The sequence below is a fragment of the Rhinolophus ferrumequinum genome, chromosome 25 (genome assembly GCF_004115265.2).
Source record: "Rhinolophus ferrumequinum isolate MPI-CBG mRhiFer1 chromosome 25, mRhiFer1_v1.p, whole genome shotgun sequence".
In the NCBI taxonomy this organism is placed as follows: domain Eukaryota; kingdom Metazoa; phylum Chordata; class Mammalia; order Chiroptera; family Rhinolophidae; genus Rhinolophus; species Rhinolophus ferrumequinum.
In genome coordinates, this window is record NC_046308.1 from 9962992 (window position 1) to 9988648 (window position 25657).

The window sequence follows — 25657 nt, forward strand, 5'->3', positions numbered from 1 at the left end:
ACTACACTTTGCATTAACCACTGAATAAATTTAGCATCCAAATTTGGATGTGCTGTAAATGCAAAATAAGCACTGGGTTTTAGTCTTATTGCAAAAGTAAGACTATAACCATCTCATCAATAATTCTTATGTTGTTGCATGTTGAAATATAATAATAATTTGGATATATTGGGTTCAGTAAAATATGTTATTAGAATTCATTTCACCTGTTTCTTTTTACTTTTTAAATGAGGCTACTAAAAAACATAAAATCACATTTATGGTCCCCATTATTTCTATTGGAGAGCAATGCTGAAGAAATAGGATGTACCTTGTCTTGAAGGGTTCAGAGAACTGTTTGCAAAAACCAACCATTACTAGATTAGGTTGTAGTAAAAGAAAATTATAGCGGGAGAGTCTTTAAATCCAGAGAGAACTTTCCTTTATGAAAAAAAACAAAAAACAACAACAAAAAAACTAAGAGTCTAAAAATAAAAAATGAAAACATTAAACATCAGAACTTGCAGGATGCAATCAACTTTAACATAGTACCAGATCAGTAATTTTTATCCGTTGTAGGGTCCGACACCTCTGAGAATCTGATACACTAGGCCCTTCTCCCTAGAAAAATGCACAGCCAGAATTTTGCGTTTAATCTGAAGAGGGCCACACACATCCAAAGCCCCCAGGCTACAAATGCCTCTATCATCAAAAGTGAAAATAAATTAACTAAGTAGGCAATTAAGATTCAAGGAAAATGAAACAAAACCCTCAAGGAAACTAGGAAAAGGAACAGCAAGATAAAAGCCAGGATAAAAACAGCAGAATTGTTCAATCCATGAACTGTTTCTTTGAAAGAAAGGAAAAAAAAAAAAATCAAACAAAACTGAAAACAGCAAAGTGCTAGAAAAATCAATTAAGAAAGGAAAAAAAAAAACACACACATCAGTGTTGTTAGAAATGAGAAGGAATGTACATTACCAAAAACAACAAGCTGGAAAAACTCAAGTTTTTTTTTCCTGTAAAAATCTAAATTCCCCAAATCGACAGAATAGAAAACCTCAATCAACAACAAAAAAATTCCTATATTTTCTAATCAATAAAAAAATATATTGTCTGCTCCCCCAAAGGGCTTTAGAATGTGATGAATTTGCTGGTAAATTATTTCAGATATTTGAGGTGCATTCCACGCTTTCAAAAAGTCTGTGTTCAACATTTCCTTGGGTGCCTACTCTCTGAACAATATAGGATTGGCCCAATATAAAGTCGTTGTCATGTAAGATAAACACTCCTGTGTCACAGAAAATGACCACTGGAAGGTTATCAGTGTGTCATGTGAAGCCAACATGACTTTGATCTCTAGACCTGATAAGGGAGAGAACTTCCTAAGCTTTGTAGTAATATAAGACGTAACAGAAAAAAAAAATTTACATATATACACACACACACACACACACACACACACATATGGGTGTATATGTAACTATGTAAACATGTTCTCTACAATTAAAAATTACATACTTACAAGGAAGCAGACAGGAAATTATTTATGGAAATAATGTATATAAATTAGTAAGCACAACATCAAGACCTCTAAGTGAACAAAGTAAGATTTAAATAAGAGGAGCTAACTTATAAACGCTTATTGGAAATGGTCAAGCTCAAATTAAATAAGACAATTTCTACCCTACATGTTAAATGATTTAAATTGACTTCCCGCCCCCAGCAAACATTTCCTTGTGTTAGCCCCCCCAATCTTGGCTCTTCTGGGGCCAATTTCCCTGAATATCATTGGATTTTATTTATCAGGTAGATTGAAACAAGCCTTATCCGCTAGCAAGACAACTTAGGCAGAAATAAAGCAGCAGACGCCAAGGAAACGCAGATGGGTACTCTCATGTCACGTGAGGACTGGGTCATTTTCAGCACTCTGTGTGACAGACTTGCTTTGACCCCTATAAATAAACAGTGTAGTAGTAACAGCCCAAAAGCTGGTTTTAGATTATTGAAACAAAACGTGCTTTTCTCACTTCCCTGCTTGTTTTTTTAAAAAAAAGACAAAATAAAAAAGTGAGACTGACACCACTGTCTGTCATCCCATCACCTGGTAAGTAACGCATGCTCGTTGAGGAAATAACCTTCACAGAGAAAAATCAATCCGTTAGTCTTACCCAAGCTTTTTCCTGGGGATTAGACTTTCCTCATCAACTTCTGTTTCTTCCCTGCTTCATTACTTTGGAGTTCTAGCCAGAAGCAGTAAGTGTCAAAAAAACCTTTTTAAACTTGACCTGCGAATTTCAAGTGAAGCGGCGCAAGACTGGTAAATCTGGTTCCAAGCAGAGTAAGACGCCCAGGGCAATCGTTACCGCCATATAATTACCTGGTACAACAGAAATTTCTAATGGTGTCTCATTAGGTATTAATGACATGAAATAATTACTGTTAAAGTGACCTTTTTGTCAAGGGGATATAAACAAGCGAACCATTTAGCACCACGGTAATACACTCAAATTGCATCTTGATGGGATTTGGGCATGTGGTGAATTCCAAAGTGAACATCTTTATAGAATGGCTTGTGCTGTGTACATGGCAAGCACCAAAGACTGTCTTCAGTGTGTGGGTCATGCTTGGGCATAAGTCTTACAAGAAGCCTGCCCTGAAAAACTTCTATTGACAAACTACACTTTCTATAAAGATGTTTATTGGCTCTTTGATACCAGTGGGGAACAAATCCCCGGCCCCACAACTTCCTGAATAGCACGAACATAAACCATGCTATGGCATCGTTGGAGGGGGTGAATCTAAGCAATTCGAACGGCTAGAGGCTGATGGCTCCCCAGTGCCCAGTCAGCTTTATCTACATCTGATTTGCAAAATGTTGAAACGCGTTCGACAAATTTTCCTACCTCAGAGATTTAGCTACTGTTGTCCAATTGCGACAGCTAGTAGTGGTCATGAAAAAAAGTTCCTAGTATCAAAGAAACCAACATTCACGAATCGTTGGGTAAAGTACCACCCAATGTACGTGCCAAGTATCCAAGCTAATGAATGCTTGTAAAAACACCACCTAATGCTGATTTTTAAGGGGACGCAGGAGTCACCGGACTGACCGGGTTCCACAGGACGGAGGAAACGTGCACTTACTTAATAATAATGCTTTTGGCAGCAGTGGTACAAGCAGCGCCGGGACTTTATATACAAGGCAGCGGCGCCTTCATGAGCCAGAGACCACATTATCTTGGAACTGAAAAGGTGGCCTCACTTTTCTCAGCTTCCTCCAACAGGACAACTGTAAGAACACGGACGTAGCTTTTTAGTTTGCAAAGCGTTTCTCAGGGAAACGCCCTCATCCCACGTTTGCAGATGAAATAACTGAGGCTGAGTAGCAGCTACAGTCTTATCTCTAGTCAGACCATCTTAGATTCAGCACAATATGTGTTTCTAAATAGATGGAGGAGGATTAAAAGGAAGGTCTTTTGATTTATTCCAACAATGACTGTAAGCTCTGCCAAGTCCCGGGGTTTACGGTTTCCATGAGAGATTCTGCCCTGAAAGCTTATGGTTTTTTCCTACTGGATGGACTCAAGGGGAAGAGAACACAGTGGGTGCTAGCAGTCCACGAACGCTGTGCTCATGTGCAGAATTAGGTGGTGGGTTAGACGGCAGACAACTGTTGCCAGCCTGAAAATCGGGGAAACAGCATAGGGAGATGCATCTGTTATTTCTAAGGAACATCAGAAAGAAACTTGCCAGGACTATGAAGAGAAGGGAAGAATTATAGACTTGTAATTTGTTCTAGGACTGACCATAGTCTTGGAGCTGGGAGACACCGTTAAATGGGAACCACTCAAAACAGTTAAAGAACTCAACACCAGGGCTTCTAATTCAATGGTGTGTGTGTGTGTCTAAAACTAATCCTGGCATGCCCTTGTACCTTGGAGTATGACAATACTATTTCTAGAACAGCTGTTGGATGGGGTAATTAGGGCAGGGAAATTCTATGTTTATTTTACTCTGGCAGGTAGAGCCTGGCTCATAGCTAAGGATTGTTCAATCCGTAATGCATAGGTGTAGATCGTTTTTATTACAAAGTCAGGATAGGAGGGGAAAAAAGCCACTCAAAGTTTCAGTAATTCAATAATTTATTCCTCTAAAAAAGTGTGTAAAAGTATATAGCTCTCATTCACAAGGTATATATGAATGACATTTAAAATGGAGGCCTTTTAGTATTGTTTCTTTTTATCAAAGTCTTTTAGTGTACTGTACCAGCGCTATACTGTAGTTTTTTTAAATGAACTTCACATATTTTTGTATTCTTTCAAATTGTTTGCTATATATAAAAGAAGCTCACTGCAAAATGCTTGAAGGAAAAAAGGAAACAAAAGAGATTCAGAACTTCCCAGAAATGTACAGCTTTTACATTTAAAAAAAGGTTCTGAAATATACATACAAGCATGCTGGACAATCCCACCCACTCTCCCCTTCCCATTTCCCCTTTTGAGTTCAAACCATGGTAAGAGTTCTGATTTCTGCAGAATTTCCAAAATTAAAAATAAAAAAAAAATAAAATAACTTCTCACTCTGTAGCAAATCCAGGGCTTGTACATTTCAGATTAATTCAGTAAAAAACTCACAAGTAAAATAATGCATATTTAAGGGAAATATTATACAGACTTTTTCACACAGAAGTACATAATAAGATTTTTTTAAAATCTATTGCCATTCATTTATTTTTGCACAAAAACGTATAAATATGTCACCAGCTTTTCTTAACTTAAAAAACTTAAATAAAAGACACCAGATGAAAACTACCCTTTGCTGCCTTTTTTTAAAATTTTTTGTAGGGGTTTTTTGTTTTTTGTGTTTTTTTCTTTTTTTGCTTAGAATTGGGTTTCTAGGGAAGAAAAGCCCCTGCATTAAAAACAGCCCATTTTAAAAAAAAATTCAAAGTTCTGATGAATTCTGGGAAAAAAAGCAACCCCAAAGTGGTAAAAGATTACAAATATCTACTTTACAATTTGTCTTCTCACCAAGATAATTTTATACAAGTTTACAATCTTCATCATCTTATGCTCTTCAAAAGGCCTTGAGAATTTTTCCTTTCTGATTAAGAAAAAATAGCACTGCAATATTTTTAAAGTCAATTTTACACTGTACACATTAGATACAAATGGTTTTGATATATCAGATTTTTTTAACCTATACATTGCGAAAGTCAACCCCCCTTCAACTGGTGGTACAGAGAACAAAATTATCCATTTACAAGTTATTTCTCTGCTTTCACATTCCCACCACACCACTTTTTTTTTTAATATAATGTTTTAAACGTTAGATTATTTCAAGAAAAATACTTTTACAAAATCATATCAGTTATTACATTTTTCCTTTTTTTGTTAATAACCAGGATATGGTAGTCTCTTGGAAGAACTTTTAAAATTTGCATGATTCTCTCCACAGATGACTAGAGCTCAACAGCCTGATCAGAGCGGCTCACAGGAGGCCAGCACATGCCCACTGCCCTCAGACAGAAATGCACAGCGACGTAAGGGTTAGAAACGGAGTCTTAAAGACAACCCTCTTGGGTCTGGAATGAGGAGTCATAAAATACTTCAATTAGCCATTAATGCTTTAAAAAGGCATTTTTTTTTTTTTTAAAAAAACATCCCACCAAGAAGGCTCAACTTCAAGTACTAATTTAATGGTTAAGTTGTAATATTTCTTTGAAATAATGTTCCTATGGTCCAGAAAAAATTCACCATATTTATAACTGATTTTATGAGCAAACACGTTCGATTGTAATATGTACATGAGTCCCTTTTGATCTAATGAGAGGAGAGGCCTGGCTTCCAACAAGAATTCACTAGAAAATATATTTCCACTGTGACTATATAAAACTAATGAAGGTACTTGCCTCCATTGCTCTGGGTTGAGCTTGACTGACTGCCTTCTGTATAAAAATGTTATCCTTCATGAAACGCTGGCCACTGTTAATGAGGAACATGGCAGAATGTTTACCCAGTTTGTTCTTAGCAAGACCTACTGCTGGGTGGTTTTGAATATATGACTTTGTCGGCATGATCTCCCCAATTTGGTTTCTTTTCGTTCCTTTTCGGTCTCTAGGACAGAGGTATGGAGTCAAAGAATCCTATGGTGGGTCTGAGTTGGGTTTCAGCTAGTGTACCTGGTCCTCACGAATTAAAAAAAATTAAAAGAAAGTCACAAAAACCGTATGACAAAACAACTTAAAATAAATAAACAAATGAAGATGTCTCCAGACCTTTTATATGTACACACAGGTATGAAGTTAGCCAAAGCACTCACACCAACCGAGAGGGGAGCACTAAGGAGAGAAAAACCCCACCGAGAAATCATGTACTGGAGCTGGTTCTGATTTGTAAAAAGTCCCAGATGATGGAGTTCAGGTAACCCACAGGCCATATACCAAAAACTAGAGGATTTCATCCAAAGGGCCAAACTACCCTTATTTTTAAACAGAGACTGAAAACACAGACTCTTGTGCAAAAGGATACTGTCTCTTCTGTTGCCCTCTTAAAAGCCACCACCACCAAAAACTTCCTGTGAACCAGTGGTTTGGGGCCGCACACGCCGTAACACTGGCTGCTAGTCCCTGCTTACGGCAGTTTCCAGGTCCAGGAGCAGAGTCAGTGCGTCACTCGGGTAATGAACACTGCAGAAATGACACGTGCCTGCTGCCAAGGAACCACAGTGCAGGGCTGTGGGGAGTGGTCTCGAGAAGAGGATGTGGGCTGTCTGCAGACTGGAGCGGGCTCCTCGGACTGAGGTTGCAGGGAGAGGAACTGAGCCAGAGAGAACAAGTGCTTTTCCAATTAAAGTATATTCATGATGGCATTGTACAGCTGAGTGAGCACCACAAAGTGGACGGGAAGGCAGGAGGTGCGGTCCTGGGTGGCCGGATTGCACGTGAGCCAGGAGAGCGCGTTGTACTGCTCCAAAACAAACCTGCCGGACAGAAGACACCAATCAGCGCGCGCACGTTCCACCCGGGGAAGTGAGCCGCACATTCTCTCTCACAGGCCAGATGCCAGCGGGAGGAAGGCCTCACGCCAGTCCTTCACTTGCCCCAGGCGCTGTCCCGTCCTTCTTTTTCTCACATTCCCCCTTCCTTCTAGACCCACACTGTCCAATATGGCAGCCACAGGCCATGTGTGAATTCAGACATGAAACAGGCCCTCGATTTCAAAGACTTAGTATTTAAAAAGTATGTGAAAGAGCTCATGACTATTTTCACATTGATTACTGTTGACATATTATTTTTTATTAATGTTTGATGTTATTCTATTTTTGATATATTACAATTAACTACCAAAATTAACTTCACTGACTTTATTATTAATGTGGCTACTAGAAAATTTTTCATTAGATATGTGACTCATATATTTCATATTATTATATTTCATATAATAATTAATGTGGCTCATATATTTCTATTGAACAGTGTTGCTTAAGGGCCCTAGAAGCCAAAATCATGATCAGATTCCTGCTTAGCTCTAATTCCCAAACCATTTAAGTCAGAAAACATTAGGAAAAGCTTGTATATTTTCTCAAGGTACAGGAAGAGTGTTTATGGCCTGCTCAAATACAAGAGAACTAGTATACACTTTGGGGAGGTATTTTCCAACTATGGAATTTATGTTCTAGTTAATTTTATTCATAAAATCTGTATCAGAGAAGGTAAAAAAAAGTTTTCAAAGCCAAGTGCTGTAAGTTCCAGACCCTGTCTTCCTACTACCCAGCCCTCATTGTGATCCATTTTCATTACCATGAGATGCTGCCTGTGAACAGGAAGCTAGGGCATTTGTAAGCACACGCGTGTAATTGAACCGAGTCTGCTACAATGTCTGTCCCTCGTACATATGGGGGGACTTGGCTCGCACTGGCTTAGCAGACAGGGCTCTGCTGCCACAAGACAGCATCTCTTCCACGAATACCACACTTGAATTAAAACACTTTGGAGAAACAAGAGCAATTGCAAACTGCACTGCTATGTTGTCTTGGTCTGAATCTACCTTAAAACATCAGATGTGGTTTTGGAGTCAAGTGGATGTGGAACCCGCTGAGAATTCCTGGCAGGGAGAAGTTCGTCGGTCTGTGCTACAGAGATGTGGTGATGCAGCGAAGCCTGGGGAGAGAACAGACAGTCACCTTCCTGGTCTAGGGAACCACGGGGCGGAGAAGAGGCAGGCCCGGGTCCGCCAGCAGCAGAGGTTCTTAGAAATCAGGGCTTCTAAGAGTCTATGCGTTTTAAGCTGCTCAGGAAGCCCCATGTGATTCCACATAAGTCCCCAGCCTAGAGCTGAAAAAAAACCTAGCACTGTAAGTGATTAAATAATGTGCCTCTTCAGGTCTTAATCTGTAGAAAGCCCCACAATCTGGACATGGCTGACTGTCCTTGTACTGGTGTTCTTCTATCCTGATTTCCCATAAATTGACAGTTCTAGAGATTCAATTAGATTCAGACTATAGGGGTGGGGCGGGGGGCAGGAATACTCTACAACGGGCGCTGCGCCCTTCCCTTCCCATCCCATCCCATCAGACCACACTTAGCCTGCTGTCGCTCCTGAAGGAATCTAACTGATCACCGGCTTCAGCAGGTACCAGCACGCTCCATCCACCGTAAAGTTTCCCATCAGTTTTTAACCTAATGGCTTTAGCACAGTTTAATTTATTAAATAACTAAGAAATAGAGTATATAAAGGAGAGACAATATAAATGCTCGATTCTTTCTTTATTTTCCAGTTTTCAGGCTTTTGCTATTCTAGCAGCTTCGAAAGCTGACTGATGTGTTGTTTTTCAGCACAATTACGAACCCAAGGATTTATTTTGATCTACTGCTACTATCATTCATTTTGCTGACCACATGGTACCATCCCTGGGCAAAGGAAACCCCTCCAAGTTGGCTCCTGGGTGCTCTGATAGGACTCTTAATAATATTAGGCAATTTCCCTGCTTTTAAGCTTGACAAGATGTCCCAGGTTCAGTGTGACTAATTCTTACTTCAGACCTGGAATCAGTCACTTCTTCAAAGAATTCTGGAATGATCAATGATCAATGGTATTGATCATAATCGTGGCGATAGAAGTGTTACTGCAGCTAAGCTGTCACTGCTCCTAAGCCTTTTCAGTAGACAGAGCTGAGAAATGTATATACGTTTTCAGAGAGGAAAAAAATAAATCTAGGTTCATACTGATAATGCTGATTCAAAATAAAGATCCCATGAATAAAGTCTTTGATTTCATAATAATATGCTAAAGTCATTAGGAAAAGAAAATTGTTTCAATTGTGTTTAACTTTCCGTGTGTGTGCGTGCGTGTGGGTGTGTGTGCGCCTGTGCCTTACAGATTACTGAATGGTCTATACTCCACAGATGATTATATAAAAACATTCCTCCTTTTGTTACGGATGACTAATACTCCACTGAAAGGATACACTAAGCTTCTTCAATCAGTCCCCTACTGGTGGACATTTCAGGTGTTTCTCATCTTTTACATATGTCAGTTTTTGTTTTTGCTGTTTCTTTTGCATAGATTTCTAGATGTGGGATTGCTGTGTTGCAAGGGAAATGTGCTGGGCTGCACTATCTGGCTTCTCCCCACAAACTTATGTTGTCAAACCTTTGGCTTTTTGCCAATCTGTGGGTGAGAAATGGATTTCTTTATAGTGCCTTTTAGCCAAGCTGGAAGTGGAGATCTTTTGAATTTAACTCTTAATCTGGATTAAAAGTTTCCAAGAAATATACAGAAGGAACAAGCATAAATGAGGAATGTTTTAGCGGACTGCTGCCCTACTCCAGTGAAGAATGCTGATGGCCTGTGGCAGGGGAGGAAGCTACTGTCTCCACCCAACTTAACTGCACCAACAGCCACGCAATGACGGACCGGGAGGCAGACTGCCATATAGAACCACGTGTCTACCATGGACTAGACGTACCCTTCAGGCCCCACAAAGTCTCCTTGGGTTAATATCGTTCATTTCTTTTCGACATGGTTTTGGGTTCCTCTCCTAAATTCTACTCTCCACCTGTAACTGTAATGAAAATATCCTCAGAGTATAAGTAGATGTGAGAGAAACAGCGAACAGACTGGTGACTAAAACAAACTTCTAACCAAAATTGAATTTAAGCCTAAGTCAATTCATCCCCCGAAATTTCAAATGTGATACCAAACCAACCTTTAGGAAGAGGGGGCACTGGTTCTGAGCCTGGGGACATGATGACCAAAACCACTGCGGGAGATTCTCAGCTTTGGCAGTTGATACAAAATACCCAAGGGCCAGAGGCTGTTGTTTCAGCTCCTCAGGTGCTTCTCTAGAAAGAAGACGCTCGCCCTGGCTCTAAAAAACAAAGTCCCAAAAGCATGATCAACATTTACCACTAAATAAAACCTTTAAAAAAAACAACTGAGTTATCACTGACATATAACATTACAGTAGTTTCAGGTGTACAACATAATGATTCAATATTTGCATACGTTGCAAAGTGATTAACACAGTAAGTCTAGTTAACATCCATCACCACAAATAGTTACAATTTTTTTTTCTTGTAATGAGAACTTTTAAGATCCACTCACTTAGTAACTTTCAAATATATAATACAGTTTTATTAACTATAATCACCATGGTGTACATTACATTCTATGACTTATTTATTTCATAACTGGAAGTTGGTACCTTTTGACCCCCTTCACCAACTTTTTATCAATTCACCCTACACATTGTAGTGAAGAATCCCCTTTCTGGCAGCATCTCACAGAAAAATGCCAGGTAACCAAGAAGGTCAACAAGGGCGGTACTGCCTCTGCTGCACAGAGAGCTGATGAAAACTAGGGCTCGGGCAGAAGGTAAACAGCCAACCTAACGACATTAGTCAATTCAGTACACATACACGTTTATTTTCTTTTTTGTTCCTTTTCTGCAGAATGTAAGCTCTGTTCCGTGGCATTATTAGGTATCAAACTAAAAATGAAAAGAGTGGAATGTCTGACAGCTGAAGGTACCACGACAGTCGTTTGCTCTTTCACCAGCAACCAACCAAAACTACAAGCGCAGCTGACCGTCTGCTGTCAACAACACGGATCAGGAAACGCAGCCCCTCACCAGTACTGGCAGGGCACCGGTACCACTGACCGACCTGCAGTGGGAGGCCTGCTCCTCAGGAAGCCTTGTTTCCATTTACAGCAACCCCCTTAATAAGAGGCTTACTGTGTGTTTCTGAAACTGACATTTGCCTCGTCTTTGGTTCTTTTAGCTCGCTTTCAGAGTTGAAAAGACAGCTTTCATGCAAGTAATAATAAGTAAACCATTTGTTTTCAAAAGTATTCTGTTTCAAGGAAAAAATAATCCTCAACTACTGTACGTATTAGTTCTGAGTCGGTTGAAAAATACAAACTTACTGCAACCTTCAAAAATTCTTTCCCCATGTTGTAATGCCTTAATTGGATATTAAAGAGAGTTTAATGGTTCAGAAAGAAGAAATGTTATAAACCTCTCAGGGGTCACCTGGTTGGCTACAGGTGCTCAGGATTGAAAAAGGCCACCTGACGAGCTTCTAAACAGTACTGTTTAAACTGTGACATTCAATTAAAGCCTTTAGGGCTTGAGGCTCCAACAGAGGGAGAAAATGTGGCACCTCTGTTTCTTATAAAACATTACGTGTAAATGACCAAATCTTTGTTAATGGATAAACTAAATTACAACAGTACTGGGAGGGGAGTTGCTATTATTTCCATTTCACAGATAAGGTAACTGAGGCTAAGAGAGGCGATGGAAGCTTGCCCAAGGTCACAAAGCTGGTAAGCCGTACGCTGCAATTCAGAGCTATGTTTATCAAACTCCCGGGCATGCATTCTTAGCTGCTACGCTATTTGCCTCTAGAATTCACATTAATCCAAAATTAAAACTACTCAATGTAAAATTTGTGTTCCTGGTTCCTATCACAACAATCTCCAATTAACGAATAAACTGTCATTAACTAAAATAATTGTGGAGGAAATAAAGACACTTAAAATCTCCTCATCCTAGAAGGTGAAGGCCGTCCACGGAGCTGCGCTTCCCTGGTTTCATCTGCTCAGTGACTAGAATTTTAAAACTTCTTTCTCTTGATTGTCCTTCAATGAACTCAAGGCTGGCAAGAAAAGTCTCACCTGACAGAAACCTAAGTCCTCGAAGGGCATTGTGGTGCCTGACTGAGGATGAGCAGGGCTGCTTGGACTTGTCCAGTTCAATACATTAGACATTAGTGATTTTCCTGTGTCATAACCCCTCTGTCTCTTAACATGTTAAATAAAAAGTACAACATAGTGACATAGTGATAAGGCATGAATCATCTAGCTTTTAAACAAAGTTAACACGAGTAATGCCAGACCCTTTAACTCTCCAATTTTCTGTTGATCCACCTCCAATATCCCTAGGATATTTAAAGATGAAACTAGTTGTAAGCTCTGGCTTTTTCCTTAATCCTCTGGCATCAACCTGAACCTTTCTCCAAAGTCAGCCTCCTGTGGGTTCCTGCCATTCCTGTAGGCTGAGTACAGAGGAGACTGGGCTGCATAAATAAAGGCACGGTGACATGAACATGAAACGGGACAGGCGGGCTCCTTTCAGAATAATTAACCTGAAACACTGTGGTTTTCAATTAACACAGGTACTTTGCTTTTTAAATAAGCAGCGTTGTTGAACTAGCCTCTGTGAAACCACTATTTTGGCAAAAATTAAAAAAACTCTCTGGGAAGCAGCATTGCACAACCACAATGAATTATTGCTAAGAAAACAGTAACTGCACAAAACCCTTGCAGCTGTAATATAATAGGACTATTGCTCTGATAAAACATATTCATCAGGAATAATAATACATTTCTTTCAAATTCCTGCCCTTTATTCAAACCAGAACAACTCGAGTCACTTTCCCATACTTCTTTCTCTTGTACCAGGGAACAAGACCATCGAGAAGGAAGGTGCATGTAGCAAAAAGATGATCATATTTCTAGAGGACTATTTTCCTGACGGCTGAGACTGTTTTAAACAACCTACTTCAAACCGTCTTACCCGACTATGCTGGAAGTGAGAGCCCACGCCGATTCCAGGAGAGCCTGGGGAGGGAACTGGGGAGGAGTTGGGAGAGGAATGGAGGTTCCCAGTTATTAATATGCCAATATCATTGTCCATATCATCTGGGAATGGAAGGTCAACAAACATGTCATCTAGAGGAGAGGGGGAAAAAAACACAAAAATTAAAAAAAAATAATCCATATCCCCAGCTTAACAAATCCATTGTTCTGTTGGCCTATGAATGCTACAACCAGGTGCTGTTAATACATTAGTATGATCTAATGCATCCGTACTGAATGCAAGGTGCTGCAAATTATTCTTTCATTTTGCACTCTAATCTCCTAATGTGAAGTATTCACGGAATGGAGAAATAAAGAACATAAAATGAAATTCCACATTCTGTGTAGCCTCCAAAGGCACATAAAAAGATGGCAAAACAGTTAAACAAGCAACTTAATTATTAAACAAAGTTAAAATTGATACCATCCAAGAAAACAGCAGACTCTATGCAGCCACTTAGCATCTAAAATACTGGAGGCTGAATTAATGCATGTTAGTCGGTGTGAACTCGCCCTGAAACTGGAAGCCTATTCCACAAGCAGATCAAAGCACCATGTTTTCATTAAGAAATCCTCTTCCATACTATGAAAGTAAGGTACACGCACAGCAGAAAATTTGAAAAGATAAGTACAGAAGGGGAAAACCATCACCCGTAACCCAATCACCATGAACATTTGTGCTGTGATTCTTTTTCTCTTGTTTGTTATTGCACTGCGATCATATTATATATGGTATATATCTGTTGTTCATATAGTATGGTGTATTTTTAGCCCCCCCACGTGACAGGAGTAAATGCTGGTAGCTGTTGAAAATTCTTTAAAAAGCAATGCAAATCACTGCATAACACGAGTGTTCACATTTTATAAAGAACCATTTCTTAGCAAATGCTAAGGGGGAAAAAAATCTATTAAGAATAACCAAATAAAAAGTTGTTATAGAACAAATTACATTCCCAAGGATTAGCTAAAGGAAGGTGCCATCTTTACACTGCCAAGCAGTCCTCACACATTACAAATCAGATCAAGAGATACTTATTAAAAGACTGACACCCACGTACAAGACACTACGAAGCAGATACTACTTTTTTGCCTTTAATGAAAAACAGGAGAAGGTTAATTACCCAAGAGAGGAAAATATTTATTTGTTCTTGGTAACAGTGCAGACAAATTAAACCTTCAACACTGACAAGACTCTCTAACCTTCAAGCCCATCTTCGTATTTCATGTGTCGTTTATTACCGCCCAGTGACCCCATGTGCGAGCTGTGTGTCTCACTGAAGACGCTGAGCTCGACGCATGTGCGGTCAGCCACTCACCGTTGTTGGGGCTAAACCCGTCCTCATTGGGGTAGTTGGCTGGAGCCACCTGGATGGTTGATGACGTTGGGAACACCAGGATGTGTGTGCAAGAAGCATCTTGAGGGGTGTTAAGCTGAGACGACTGCATGTTTAACGCAGTGCTTCGGCCAAAAACAGAGCCCATTGTGACAGCATCTTTGAAAAAATAATTGTATCAATCAATTCCTTTTGCACAGCAGTGAACAACTCCAGAAATAAAATTTTTAAGAGAGGACCTGAGCTGGAGTGATATGAGTCTGACACAACTGCCATGATGACTATACATTTACAGCTGAGCCTGACTATTTAAGTATCTTCAAGAAACTGACTCAGAGCGTATCGCTACGATAACCCAAGCCTCATTTCACACTGGAAAGGTTAAGATAAAATTGGATTGAGGCTACCAAATATGCTTTAATTACTTATACAAGAAGTGTTTCTAAAAATAAATCTCCCACTTTCCTTCCTCCTGTGGTTGCTCACAATATAAAAGTACTATTCTCCTAAGTGACACAATTCTGTAGAAATGGTGCCATTCAATGAGTAACTGTTAGAACTGACATTTACCGACTGCTTACTACACCCCAGATCCTGTGCTACATTATTTAGCCACGTCATGTCGTTCAGTGTCACAGCCACCTCGAGGCAGGGACAATGACCCCCATTTCACCATGAGGACAAGCATAAGCTGTGGATTTGCTCAAATGGTGCCGGCGACAATTCTCCTCAGGTCTAGACAGCGTGTCAATCCAGGACGTCTGTCTGTCACGGGACTGATGACACGCAACCCCATTCTCACGTCACAACACTATCTACTTTTTACAGGGAGTGGGTGGACAGGGTCTCCCATTTGGTCAAAGAAATATCTGGGTGGTAGAAACAGGTTTAAAAAGTATACAACTGCTTAGTTATGAAGTTATAAAATAGCTCATTTGCTGAGTTTTAAAACTTCAGTGGCCGCATAGTTCTGGCTGTGTACATCCTGGCATGACTAAGAATTTACCGTGGCCAGGCACTGTGCAAATGCTTCAGCCCTACTGGCCTCGCCGTTCCTCCTCAACCAGAAGAGAGCCTCCAAATATCCTCTCGCGAGGCTGCTAGGAGATTCTGTCAAATACCTGTCTTCAAAAGGCTACTCACATATGTATCATGCCAGTGTCCTCTCTGGTCATTTTTGGAGGGTGATCTTCATACACTTAGAAGTTGGGGTCAGGCAACAGTAATTAGCCATGACTCTAAGAGCTCTCAGTCATAGCCAGGATGTAGGCTCTCTCCCAAGCTATGGTCAACAAAGGTAAAAAAACTCTCAAATCACTCCCCTTGGAAGAGACCAAATGGCTTCTTCCATTTTTGAGCCCTAAGTACAATGTTCTTTTACGGTAATAAAATCATGATATATCCTACACTTGTCTGTGGACTTGTCTGAATGGGCTGCACTGAGGTAAAGGGAACGGGCCAGAAGAGAGGTACCTGGCATCACTACGAAGGACCCCTGGGGTTCCATGGCAACCAGGCAGGCACTAAGGATAGAAGGAGAGTCTGCGGCAGAGATCCCACACATTCGGCACACGTCCTTGAGCCGTTTGCTGATTGTCTGGAGTGAACATTCTCCAAGGAGGATACTCCAATCTGAAATCAAATATCACAGTCATACACAGTCTTTAGAAATTCCGATTTGAGCATTTTGCGTAGTAAGTGAATTTCCAGGATTGGGCCCTAAAGGGAACGTGGCTTGACACAGGTTCCCCTCGTTGCTACAAAGAAAATGTTACCTGACCTCTATTACACTTCAAAGAAACAAAGGCCTACTATGTGTAGACTAAAGGCACGTCTGCAATGACCTGGGAGAGTCCACACAGACCCAGGCAGGTTTAGGCACTGCCTAAAGATGCTTTTTGATGATGCCGCCAGTCTGTTCCACTCTTTCTCCTCCTTCTCTGGGTCTGGTTCTTTCACAGCCCCTATGGGCACTTTTCTTTAGAAGAGAGCACATTGGGGGGCAAACCTGAGTTTCGTTTACTGTTGTAGGTTGGCTGTTTCCAGGAAAGGGAAGCAGTAGCAGAAACAAAGGGGCATCTTTCTCAGAACACTCAAAGATGCTTATAACAATGGGGGAGAGTAAAATGCTTCCAATGACGCCACATTAATCAGGCAGATTAAAAAGTTGGCACAAATTTTCTTTCTAATACCTGTTTCTTGCCTCCAAACAAAGGCCCCGTATATGCTCCGGGAGCTGCTGAGGGGTATGTACTCTGGGAATCGGAAAGTACTCGCTCCTCTCATAACCCCCCCGCCACCCCCCCACAGGAGGCGTGTCACTTTGTGGCAGGAGCAGCTGCTGTTATGTCACGTCCCACTAATGAGATGCCCCTGCACTGGAGGCTTCTTTCTCTACCTCTACATATGTTTTTCACATATGTTCTCACCCCTTAAAGAGCAGGTGAAAGGAAAACTTTTTTCATATTTCATATTCCTAATGAACTTCAAATTGAAGTGGCTGAAATAAAAGTGGGCAGGAACATGAAGAACATATTTTAAAAACAAAACAAACAGGAAAATCAAACCAATGTGAGTTCTGAATTTAAAACTAAATAAGGAGGAAAAGGAGATCTGAGTATTTTTATCACTGACACTCTGATGATGCAGAGCAGAAATTCACAAAGCCGTGTCTGGAACCTCCGGGCTCCTGTCTGACACTGTCCCACAGACACATAGTGTGTGCGGACCTCAGATCCCCCAAGGAAAGAACAGGAGACTGGTAAACTCATTCCCCGTACACTAGGTTCTTCATGTTTTCAATCCTTGAAAGTACATTTTCTCTCAATCTTTTGACGGAGTCCTCAGTCACACAACTCTTCTCCTTTAAGAGATAAGAAGTGTGCTCCTTCTAAAAAATAAGGGAAGGTGATGGTCTTAATAATTTTCCAAAACACCAAGTGACTAGACTACTAAACTATGGTTTTTATCCCCTCTTCTCCTTCTCTATTATATTCTAACTTTTCCCCAGGGTTAAGAATAGCTCAAAACCTTTAAGAAATAAGATTGACGAAAAGGCATACTAAGAGAGAAGATAGGAATTCTGAAAGAAATGAAATGATGAATCCCCTAATGTATTAGTCCTCCAGGCTACTGATATAAGATTCATTATAAGTGTGATATACTTTTAAAAAATGAAAAGGGTAATATTTTCTCTTGGTCTACAATATAATTTATTACTAGAAAAAACTTGTGTACAATAGATTCCTAAGAGAACTTATTTAACACATATTATGTAATATTTGTATAAACTGCTGTTAAACTCTAATAATTAACTCATTCAGGCACTTGCTACAATGCAAGTTATATCTGTACCAAAGATTTTATTTCAGGGGTTCCACATATACCTGATATAAATTTCATGTAAAGAAATAATATGTGCACCCTAAATGCAAGGGTCAGCAAACTATGGTCTGCAGGCCAAATGCTGCCTGCCACCTGTTTTTGTAAATAAAGTTTTATTGGAACACAGTCACACCCATTCACTGAGGTATGGTCCATGGCTGCTTTGAAGTTATAAGGGCAGAACTGAGTAGATCTAATAGTGACTAGCTAGCTTGCAAAGTTGAAAATATATATGATCTGGCCCTTTACAAAGAAAATTTGCTGACTCTGCTCTAATATACTTGCATGCACAAAATCACCAAGCTCATTTGTGACATATATTTTGCTGTTGTGCAGACCTGAGAAAAAATTTCTCCCATCTATATGCATATATTGAACTTTTTATAAATGTTTGATTAATTAAGGCTTTAAAAAATAATCTAGACTATTAAAAAGAATCTATTGCTCATGTAAAACTGTACAAGTAGCTACGCTGGGACAGTAAATGAGCTGGGCTGAATGGTAGGCGGGGCAGCCGCTGGTGGTCAGCTGTGTTACGTTGGTTTCCTTTAGTGCTTTGTGACTGTTGTATTTATGAAAAGGAATATAAGCAGTTGGTAAATATATATATATCTGGGGATGCAACTTAAAACAGTCTGCTCTCTTAAGCTTGCAGACTGAAGAATACCACAGTGGCAATGTGAATAAAGACTATTCCAATTTGCAACTACCTGTTCTTGTAAATCGGGATTCCCTTGCTATTGTGCCACCAAAGCATAATCAAGAAATACAAAACTCACCACCATCACCACCAAAAAATAACAAACAAATGCATGAAAGAAACTGAAAGCTGTTCCTATGGCTTCTACTATCATCGATAATCTCTGATATAAAATTTGCATGGTAAAACTGATTTCTTCTTCTCTCTGACCCAATATATAAATAAACATTAGAAAAATCTAATTCACTGAGTATCACTTTTATATTAACGGAATATTCTTTTTTCTACACACTGGGGTTCACTATTGAACATTTTCATTGGGTAAGTAAATGGTTTTGCTGTTAACAAAAAGTTTAAAAACCACTGGTTTCCTGTATATCTAAAAGAATGAGAAAATATTATCTGCTTTATTCTTACTGTCAACTGTACAATCTTCTCCCTCAGCTCAGTGAGTGACATTAGCTCAGTCCCTGTTCTTTGTTTCTGGCTATTCTGCTTCAGGAATTCTCACCTTTTAGCTCCCCGTGGCCAAGACGCCCAAGTCGCCCGATTACGACTCTCCAGGGCAGAGATGTCATTTGGACAATACCTACGCACCATTCCCACAGCTTCTGCAGTCCGATTTTACGTGCAGATACTTTACTCCTCCGTGATCTGAAAAGGAAAGGAATGGGGAAGAGGTCCCCGAATGAATCCAAGGTATCGCTTAGACAAACCGAGAAAACTCCAGACACCACCCACACAGTACCCACTGTATTTAGGCAGGCAAGTTAGAAAGACTCCTATCTAAGGAAAGGCACAGTATCGATATAGCTCCACCGTAACGCTGGGGCTCCTCACCTGTTTGGTAGAGCAATATTTACAATACAGGTTTCCAGCAACTCCCCATGGAGGTCCGTGCAGGACGCCAAAAGCCAGCGCTGGTCGTGAGACAGACAATAGCCCACGAACAGCACATTGTACTTCTGGCTCGCCTCGCCAAACGTCTCTCCCAGCTCTGTCTGCTTGTCTTTGATTGGGGCCAATATAAAAGGAGGGGAGTAAAGCTGGATTGGGCTGGGCCGCTGAAATCAAAATCAAAATCAGTATCAACACAAAGCCACTCAACTTAATGCTTCCAACAAAGCCCAGAACAGCATTGAGTGAACCCAACACGGAGTAATGACAATAGACTGCCCCCAACCAGCACTATATCTGTATTTATCTGTATCTACATTTGTATCTGTATACACCTCCATCTATAGCTATACCTATATATAGCAATGGTAACACAAATAACAAAAATATTATTTAAATGATATAAGCTAAGGAACTAAATTAATCCAGTATTTCCTTATTAAAAGAAATTACTATTTTAGAAAGTAAATTGGCCCAACTTCATTAGTCATCAGAAAAGTGGACATTAAAACCACTATGAGAAACCACTACATACCCACCAGAATGCCTGAAATAAAAGAGACAGAAAATACCAAGTACTGGTGAGAATGTGGAACAACCAGAACTTTCGTACAACGCTGGTGATATACTCCCTTTGGAAAAGTATTTGACGACATCTGCTAAAGCTGAACAAACACAACCCCTATGACGCAATGAAACGCATATAGTACATATTTACCAAAGGACAGGGAGAACAATGTTTACAACGGCATTCCTCATATTAGCTCTACACAGAAGGAACCTGAAAACCCACCAAAGAAGATGGATGACACACTGCGATATAGTCGCACAATCAGAATATTAAACAGCAAAGAGAATGAAAAAACTACCACTACAAGCAACAAAATGGATGAATCTCTATAAAAGAAACCAGACTCAAAAGATTACAAATTATATGATTCAATGTATATAAAAGTAAAAAAACAGGCAAAACTATGTTGTTGTAAGTCAGAATAGCGATTCCCCTGGAGCGACCAGAAGGGACTGGGAGGGAGAGGTTTCTGGATGCTTGTTATGTGTTGTTTCTTGTGCTTGTTACATGATATTTTTACTTAGTGAAAATTCATCAAGCAGATTTATGATTGAGGACTTTTCAGTTTGTGTATTATACTTCAGTGTGTGTCATTTAAGAAATCAAAACATTAACTGTTACCGAAGACAAGTGTTTTAAATAAACTGGGACAAAATTTAATTGTCGCCTTTGCTTACAGCTATTATACATATTTTAATATTTAATAAACTACAGCAGGGCTCAGCAAACATCCATAAAAGACCAGATAATAAATATTTTAGGCTTTATGAGTCTGTCACATAATCTTCTCTTTTTAAAAATGTAATAATCATTTTTCTCTAGTTGGTCCGACAACTACAGGCTGCAGGCCGGATGCCGCCCCACATTGCCGTTGCTGACACCTGTACTATGTAGCAAAAGAAGTAATAATTATGGAATCAGAATATTTTAGAGCTAAAAAAAACCTTGGAAATAATTTAATCCAATTCCTTCATTTTGGGGATCCAAAATACAAGAGATCCTAGAGATATTCAACCACTTGCTCCAAGTTTCAGAGTTAACAGTATCAGCGATCCATTCATTCTGCACAGCCCAGAAATTCTACTCATAGGTATTTACCAAGAGATCTGAAAACACATGTCCATACAAAACCATGGACACAAATGTTCATAGCAGTATTATTCACAACAGCCAAAACGTGGAAAAATCCAAATGTCCACCCACTAATAAATGAACAAAAAGGTGGTACATTCCTATACCATAATAATGGAACATTATTTAGCCATAAAAAAGAAATGAAGTACTGACACCTGCTATGATGCTGATGAACCTCAAACATATTATGCTAAATGAAAAAAGCCAGATATAAAAGATCACACATTGTATGACTATATAAACTCTCCAGAACAGGCAACCCCAGAGAGGCAAGAAGTAGATTAGTGGTTGCCAGGAGCTGCGAGAAGGGGAAAATGAGGAGTGATTGCTAACTGGTATAAAGTGTCTTTCTGGATTGATTAAATGTTCTGAAGTTAAATAGCAGTGATAGTTGTACAACTCTGTGAATAAACTAAAAACCATTGAACCATACAATTTTTAAAAAGAATAAATTTTATGGTATGTGAATTATGTCTCAATAAATCTTTTTTTTTTTAAAGAGTCCAGTTGAGGTTGCCTAAAAAGTTTTGTGTGAAACCAAAGGTTAAATGTCAAATATTTTAGATGCAATAGATAGCCTGTGATAAATCACTAGGTTAAAACATTATTCCCAAACCCTATTTTTGAAATGCTAGATATTCTATGAAAAATAAAAAGTGATACTAGTCATAGGATTTCTTCTAAATTTTCCATGATACCGTATATTCTGATGGGGGAAATGTACCACTGTAGAGAATTAGAATTCCTAGAAGCAGGGGCTGAGCTGTTGGGTTCACACTGCGTCCCCATCACCTAATACGGTACCTGGCTCATGGCAGAGGCTCAGCTACATGGACTGAATTGAAGTGTAATATTCTAGCTGCAGATTGAGGAAGAGGCAGCATTTAGCAGCTACTCATTACATTAATGCAAGTAACAATTTATAAACCTCAGGAAATATTTGTAACATTTGATTATTTTGTTTTTAATAAAGTCAGGATTTCCCTCTTCCTGTTCCAAAGCAAAAGGGACAAGAAGCATATTTTTGCCATTTATATTTATTCTAAACCTCACTTTATCTCCTGAACTCCTGATGGTGTTCTGCCAGTATGTTATAATCTTTCAAAAGTTTACATAATACCTTGGTATATCTTAATAGTAAGTAGTCAGCCTTACTGTCCTCTATGAAAATGCACAAGATTATCAGTTACCATTTAAAATTGTGATAACTTCTTACCAAAGCATAAGAAATGACTGGATCTGAACTGCAGAATAACCACAAGAAGTAAAGAACTAAAAGATTCCAAGTTTATAGGCAATAACTCATTATTTCTGGAGATAAAATAAACAAGTAGAAACAAATTTATTTTAATTCTAGAAAAAGCTAATAAATAGATAAACTGCTCACAAAAGTGAAAAATACAAATCCAAAAGAATAAACTAACCTAAAACTGCCAAAGACAGAAATTTTATAATAAGCCCAAATGAATGTAGGTTGTCAGTTAAGTGGCTTTCCCTCCGGGGACCAGGCTGACCTGCACCAAGTTACAACAAATGCAGTATTATCTATAGTTGCGTCATTTTTTCACTTCTAAGCTTTTACTTACAGGAGGGGTAAGCATTTTATAGTCTTCCAGAAAAACTTACATAACCAACTAAACTCAGCAGTTTTTGGTGCTTTTAAATTCTCTTATGAAGTATTATTTCCTGGCTTTTATTAATGAGTAATCTTCCATTCAAGAAAGTTGTGGGAACTGATTTTTAAAGAAAGGCTTTGAACATTCTAACATTGTCCTGTATGTCTGTTTTCAGGATAAGGTGACTAGTAAAACAAAAGAAGTGTACAACTTTTGTTTAAAATACGTTTGGCTCTGGCATTTTAAACTTTCCCTTGAGATGCATGACTGTGGGAAGCAGGTTTAAGAAGATGGAGAGAAAACGCATTCATTTACATACACAAGCCCTGAGACAAGAGGAGGAGAAAGCAACTCTTGTAAGAACATGCATCAGAAAATGAGGGGCCGTTGCAGAATAAACACACAACTGCTGCACCAAGACAGAAAAGAACTGGGGAGAGTAGAGAATTGGTGATTTAAGACACAGATTAGCTCCAAAAAATAAAGAACAAAATATGTCAGAAAGTCGAACATTGGTAAGGAAAAGTGTTGCCTTAGGGTCCTACATCAAAAAATAGCAAGAGTTTGCTTGCCTCTTTTCTCAAAATGTTTTACAAGTTCAGAGAAGTATCTCCTCTATTTTAACTTAAGGATTAAAGAAAACCTGCCACTCTTAGAGAAAGGTACAAGACCAACCAAGTAACCAACTCTCCTGGCTTGCATCTTTAGTATGAAAGTCCTCTTTTTGCAAATTTCTGCCCTGCAACTACATACCTCTGGGTTCTTGAGGGTCATCTCAATGCTGGCGGCAGGCCCAAATCCTGTGAGGGATTTAATGTGGATCTGTGTAGGCAGCGGTCGCCTGCACTGGCAGTACACTGAAAATGCCATGGACTTCAAGTATTGAATGTAGAAAACTTGTTCATCCTTCATTGTCTGCAGCATGTACTGGCAAGGCACAATCTACAGACACAAACACAAACAAAAGTAGAAACTGAGGTCTACTATGCTGACAAGAAAGTTTGAAAATGGAATGGCATGAATTCTAACTTGAATGGGGGGCAGGAAACTTTAGTTTTTAAATTAAAAAAATATAAATATAATTCAATCTTAATTCCTTCCGGTGACATAAAATCCTACATTCCAAATGTACACCAGCAATTTAAAAAGATGTGTCATTTTGTTGGTCAAGGTAGGGGTAAATTTTCAATTTAATGTTGTGATGCCCCCAAATTTACAAACTTTCTTCTTAACATAGGTCTCATTTTTATAATACACAGAGGGTGCCAAAAAATGCACACACACTTTAAGGAAAAAACTATATTAAAACTGTAATACTCAATATATACTGGTAACAAAAGATGAATACAAGTCATGTGTATGCATTTTTCGGTATATATACATACTGTGCACAGCATCTTTGGAATTGTTGTCTAATCATTTGAGACATAAATTTCAAAACAATGAAAAACTATCAACAACGTATTCTGGTAACTTTAATTTCAATCTTTTAATTCTGTAAAATAGCTTTAAAGTAACAGAAAACTTTACTTTTATTTTAAAATAAAACAAAACCCAAACAACCAAGGCATTGTTTTTCACCTATTAAATTACAAACATTTAAAAAAATTATTACACTGTAAAGCTGGCAAGGGTGCAGTGAAAATGGGCGTTCTTATTCACTGCTGAAAGAACTGTAAATAAGCATAACTTTCTTGGAAAAGAATTTGCCAATATTTATCAGTATCTATATCTAAGAATCCACTTTAAGAAATGATCTGAAATGTGAAAAAAAGAGATTATACATAAAGCTGTTTGTTATGGCATTATTTGTAACAGTGAAAAAGTGGAAGCAAATTAAATATCTGTATCATAGACATGGTTAAATGCAGAAGATATGCTGTCATTAACAATATTGCTTGTGACATTTCAAATAACATGGAAAAGTATTTATGAGTAACATTAAGTACAAAGACTATAGTTATATTAAAACTGTGTAAACAAACATACAGAAAAAAGGTTAGAAATATACCACAATGGTAATGATGACTGAATCAAAAAAATTATGAATATTTTTTCTTTTATATTTTCATGTACTTCCAATATTTAAAAATCACGAACTTGTAAAGTAAAATCATTTACTTTCATAAAAACAACAGCGACAAAAGTAAAAACTAAACTTGCAAATAGTTACCTGGAGAATGAAAGAATTTCTCATATGCTCAGGTAAGTTATCCAGCATCTCTGTGTAGCAGCGCATCAAACTCAACAGCCAAAAGTTTCCGGAAGTGGAGTCTTCCTCTGCAGTGTAGGTGAAGGGGTCCACCATGTAAATGACAACCGCTGGAGGGTAGGCCTGGCTGTCTGCGGAATCGGGCTCCGTGGGAATTCCTATTCTCTCCCTTTCTGTAACACTGCAGAGAAAGTCACTTATGAGATGCACAAAATAAACATAAACTGTGTAAACGAAAATCAATTCTAAAGCACAGTGACTCCCTGGACAAAGGTTACAATGTAACATTGCCATGTATCATATTATCAAAAGGAAGGCAAACCAAGCCACCTAGCACCAAGACAGATGTCAAATGACGTGTGCTCCTCTAAAACGGGACTCTCTTTTCAAATCCCCTTTGTCCCTGGGGCTATAGTCTACAAAGATGTTTTATCATATTATTATGTTAACAGTAGTAGCTTACTAACATCCACATACTATATTCATGTAATAATAACAGTAACATTAGTATTAATAGTAGTAGCTTACTATTAAGCTAATATGTTTAAGAGTAAGTTAAGTTTATAAGAGGTTTTAAGAAGTCTCAGATTTCTTCACACGGAAGCTACTGACCGACAACTGTTACTTCCCTGGATTTAGGGCCTCGTTAGGCTCAGGGGGACAGGTGTGCAGAAAAAGAGCAGATCAA

General features: G+C 38.9%; 1 protein-coding gene across 2 annotated transcripts in view; it reads right to left on the minus strand.

Moving 5' to 3' along the window:
* Positions 1–4103: 4103 nt before the first annotated feature.
* The window catches only part of MED13L (mediator complex subunit 13L), a 274477-nt gene continuing 252923 nt past the window's right edge, over positions 4104–25657 (minus strand). The window contains exons 22-31 of one of the 2 annotated variants that reach the window (XM_033097386.1): positions 24931–25150; positions 23511–23699; positions 19380–19603; positions 19051–19193; positions 15929–16087; positions 14438–14614; positions 13060–13214; positions 10189–10350; positions 8028–8140; positions 4104–6960 (exon numbers count right to left, since the gene is read on the minus strand). In XM_033097386.1, coding sequence (XP_032953277.1) covers positions 6828–6960; positions 8028–8140; positions 10189–10350; positions 13060–13214; positions 14438–14614; positions 15929–16087; positions 19051–19193; positions 19380–19603; positions 23511–23699; positions 24931–25150 — 1675 coding nt within the window. In that variant the 3' untranslated portion in view covers positions 4104–6827. The remainder of the gene's footprint in view (positions 6961–8027; positions 8141–10188; positions 10351–13059; positions 13215–14437; positions 14615–15928; positions 16088–19050; positions 19194–19379; positions 19604–23510; positions 23700–24930; positions 25151–25657) is intronic. The other variant, XM_033097387.1, reaches the window with a different exon arrangement.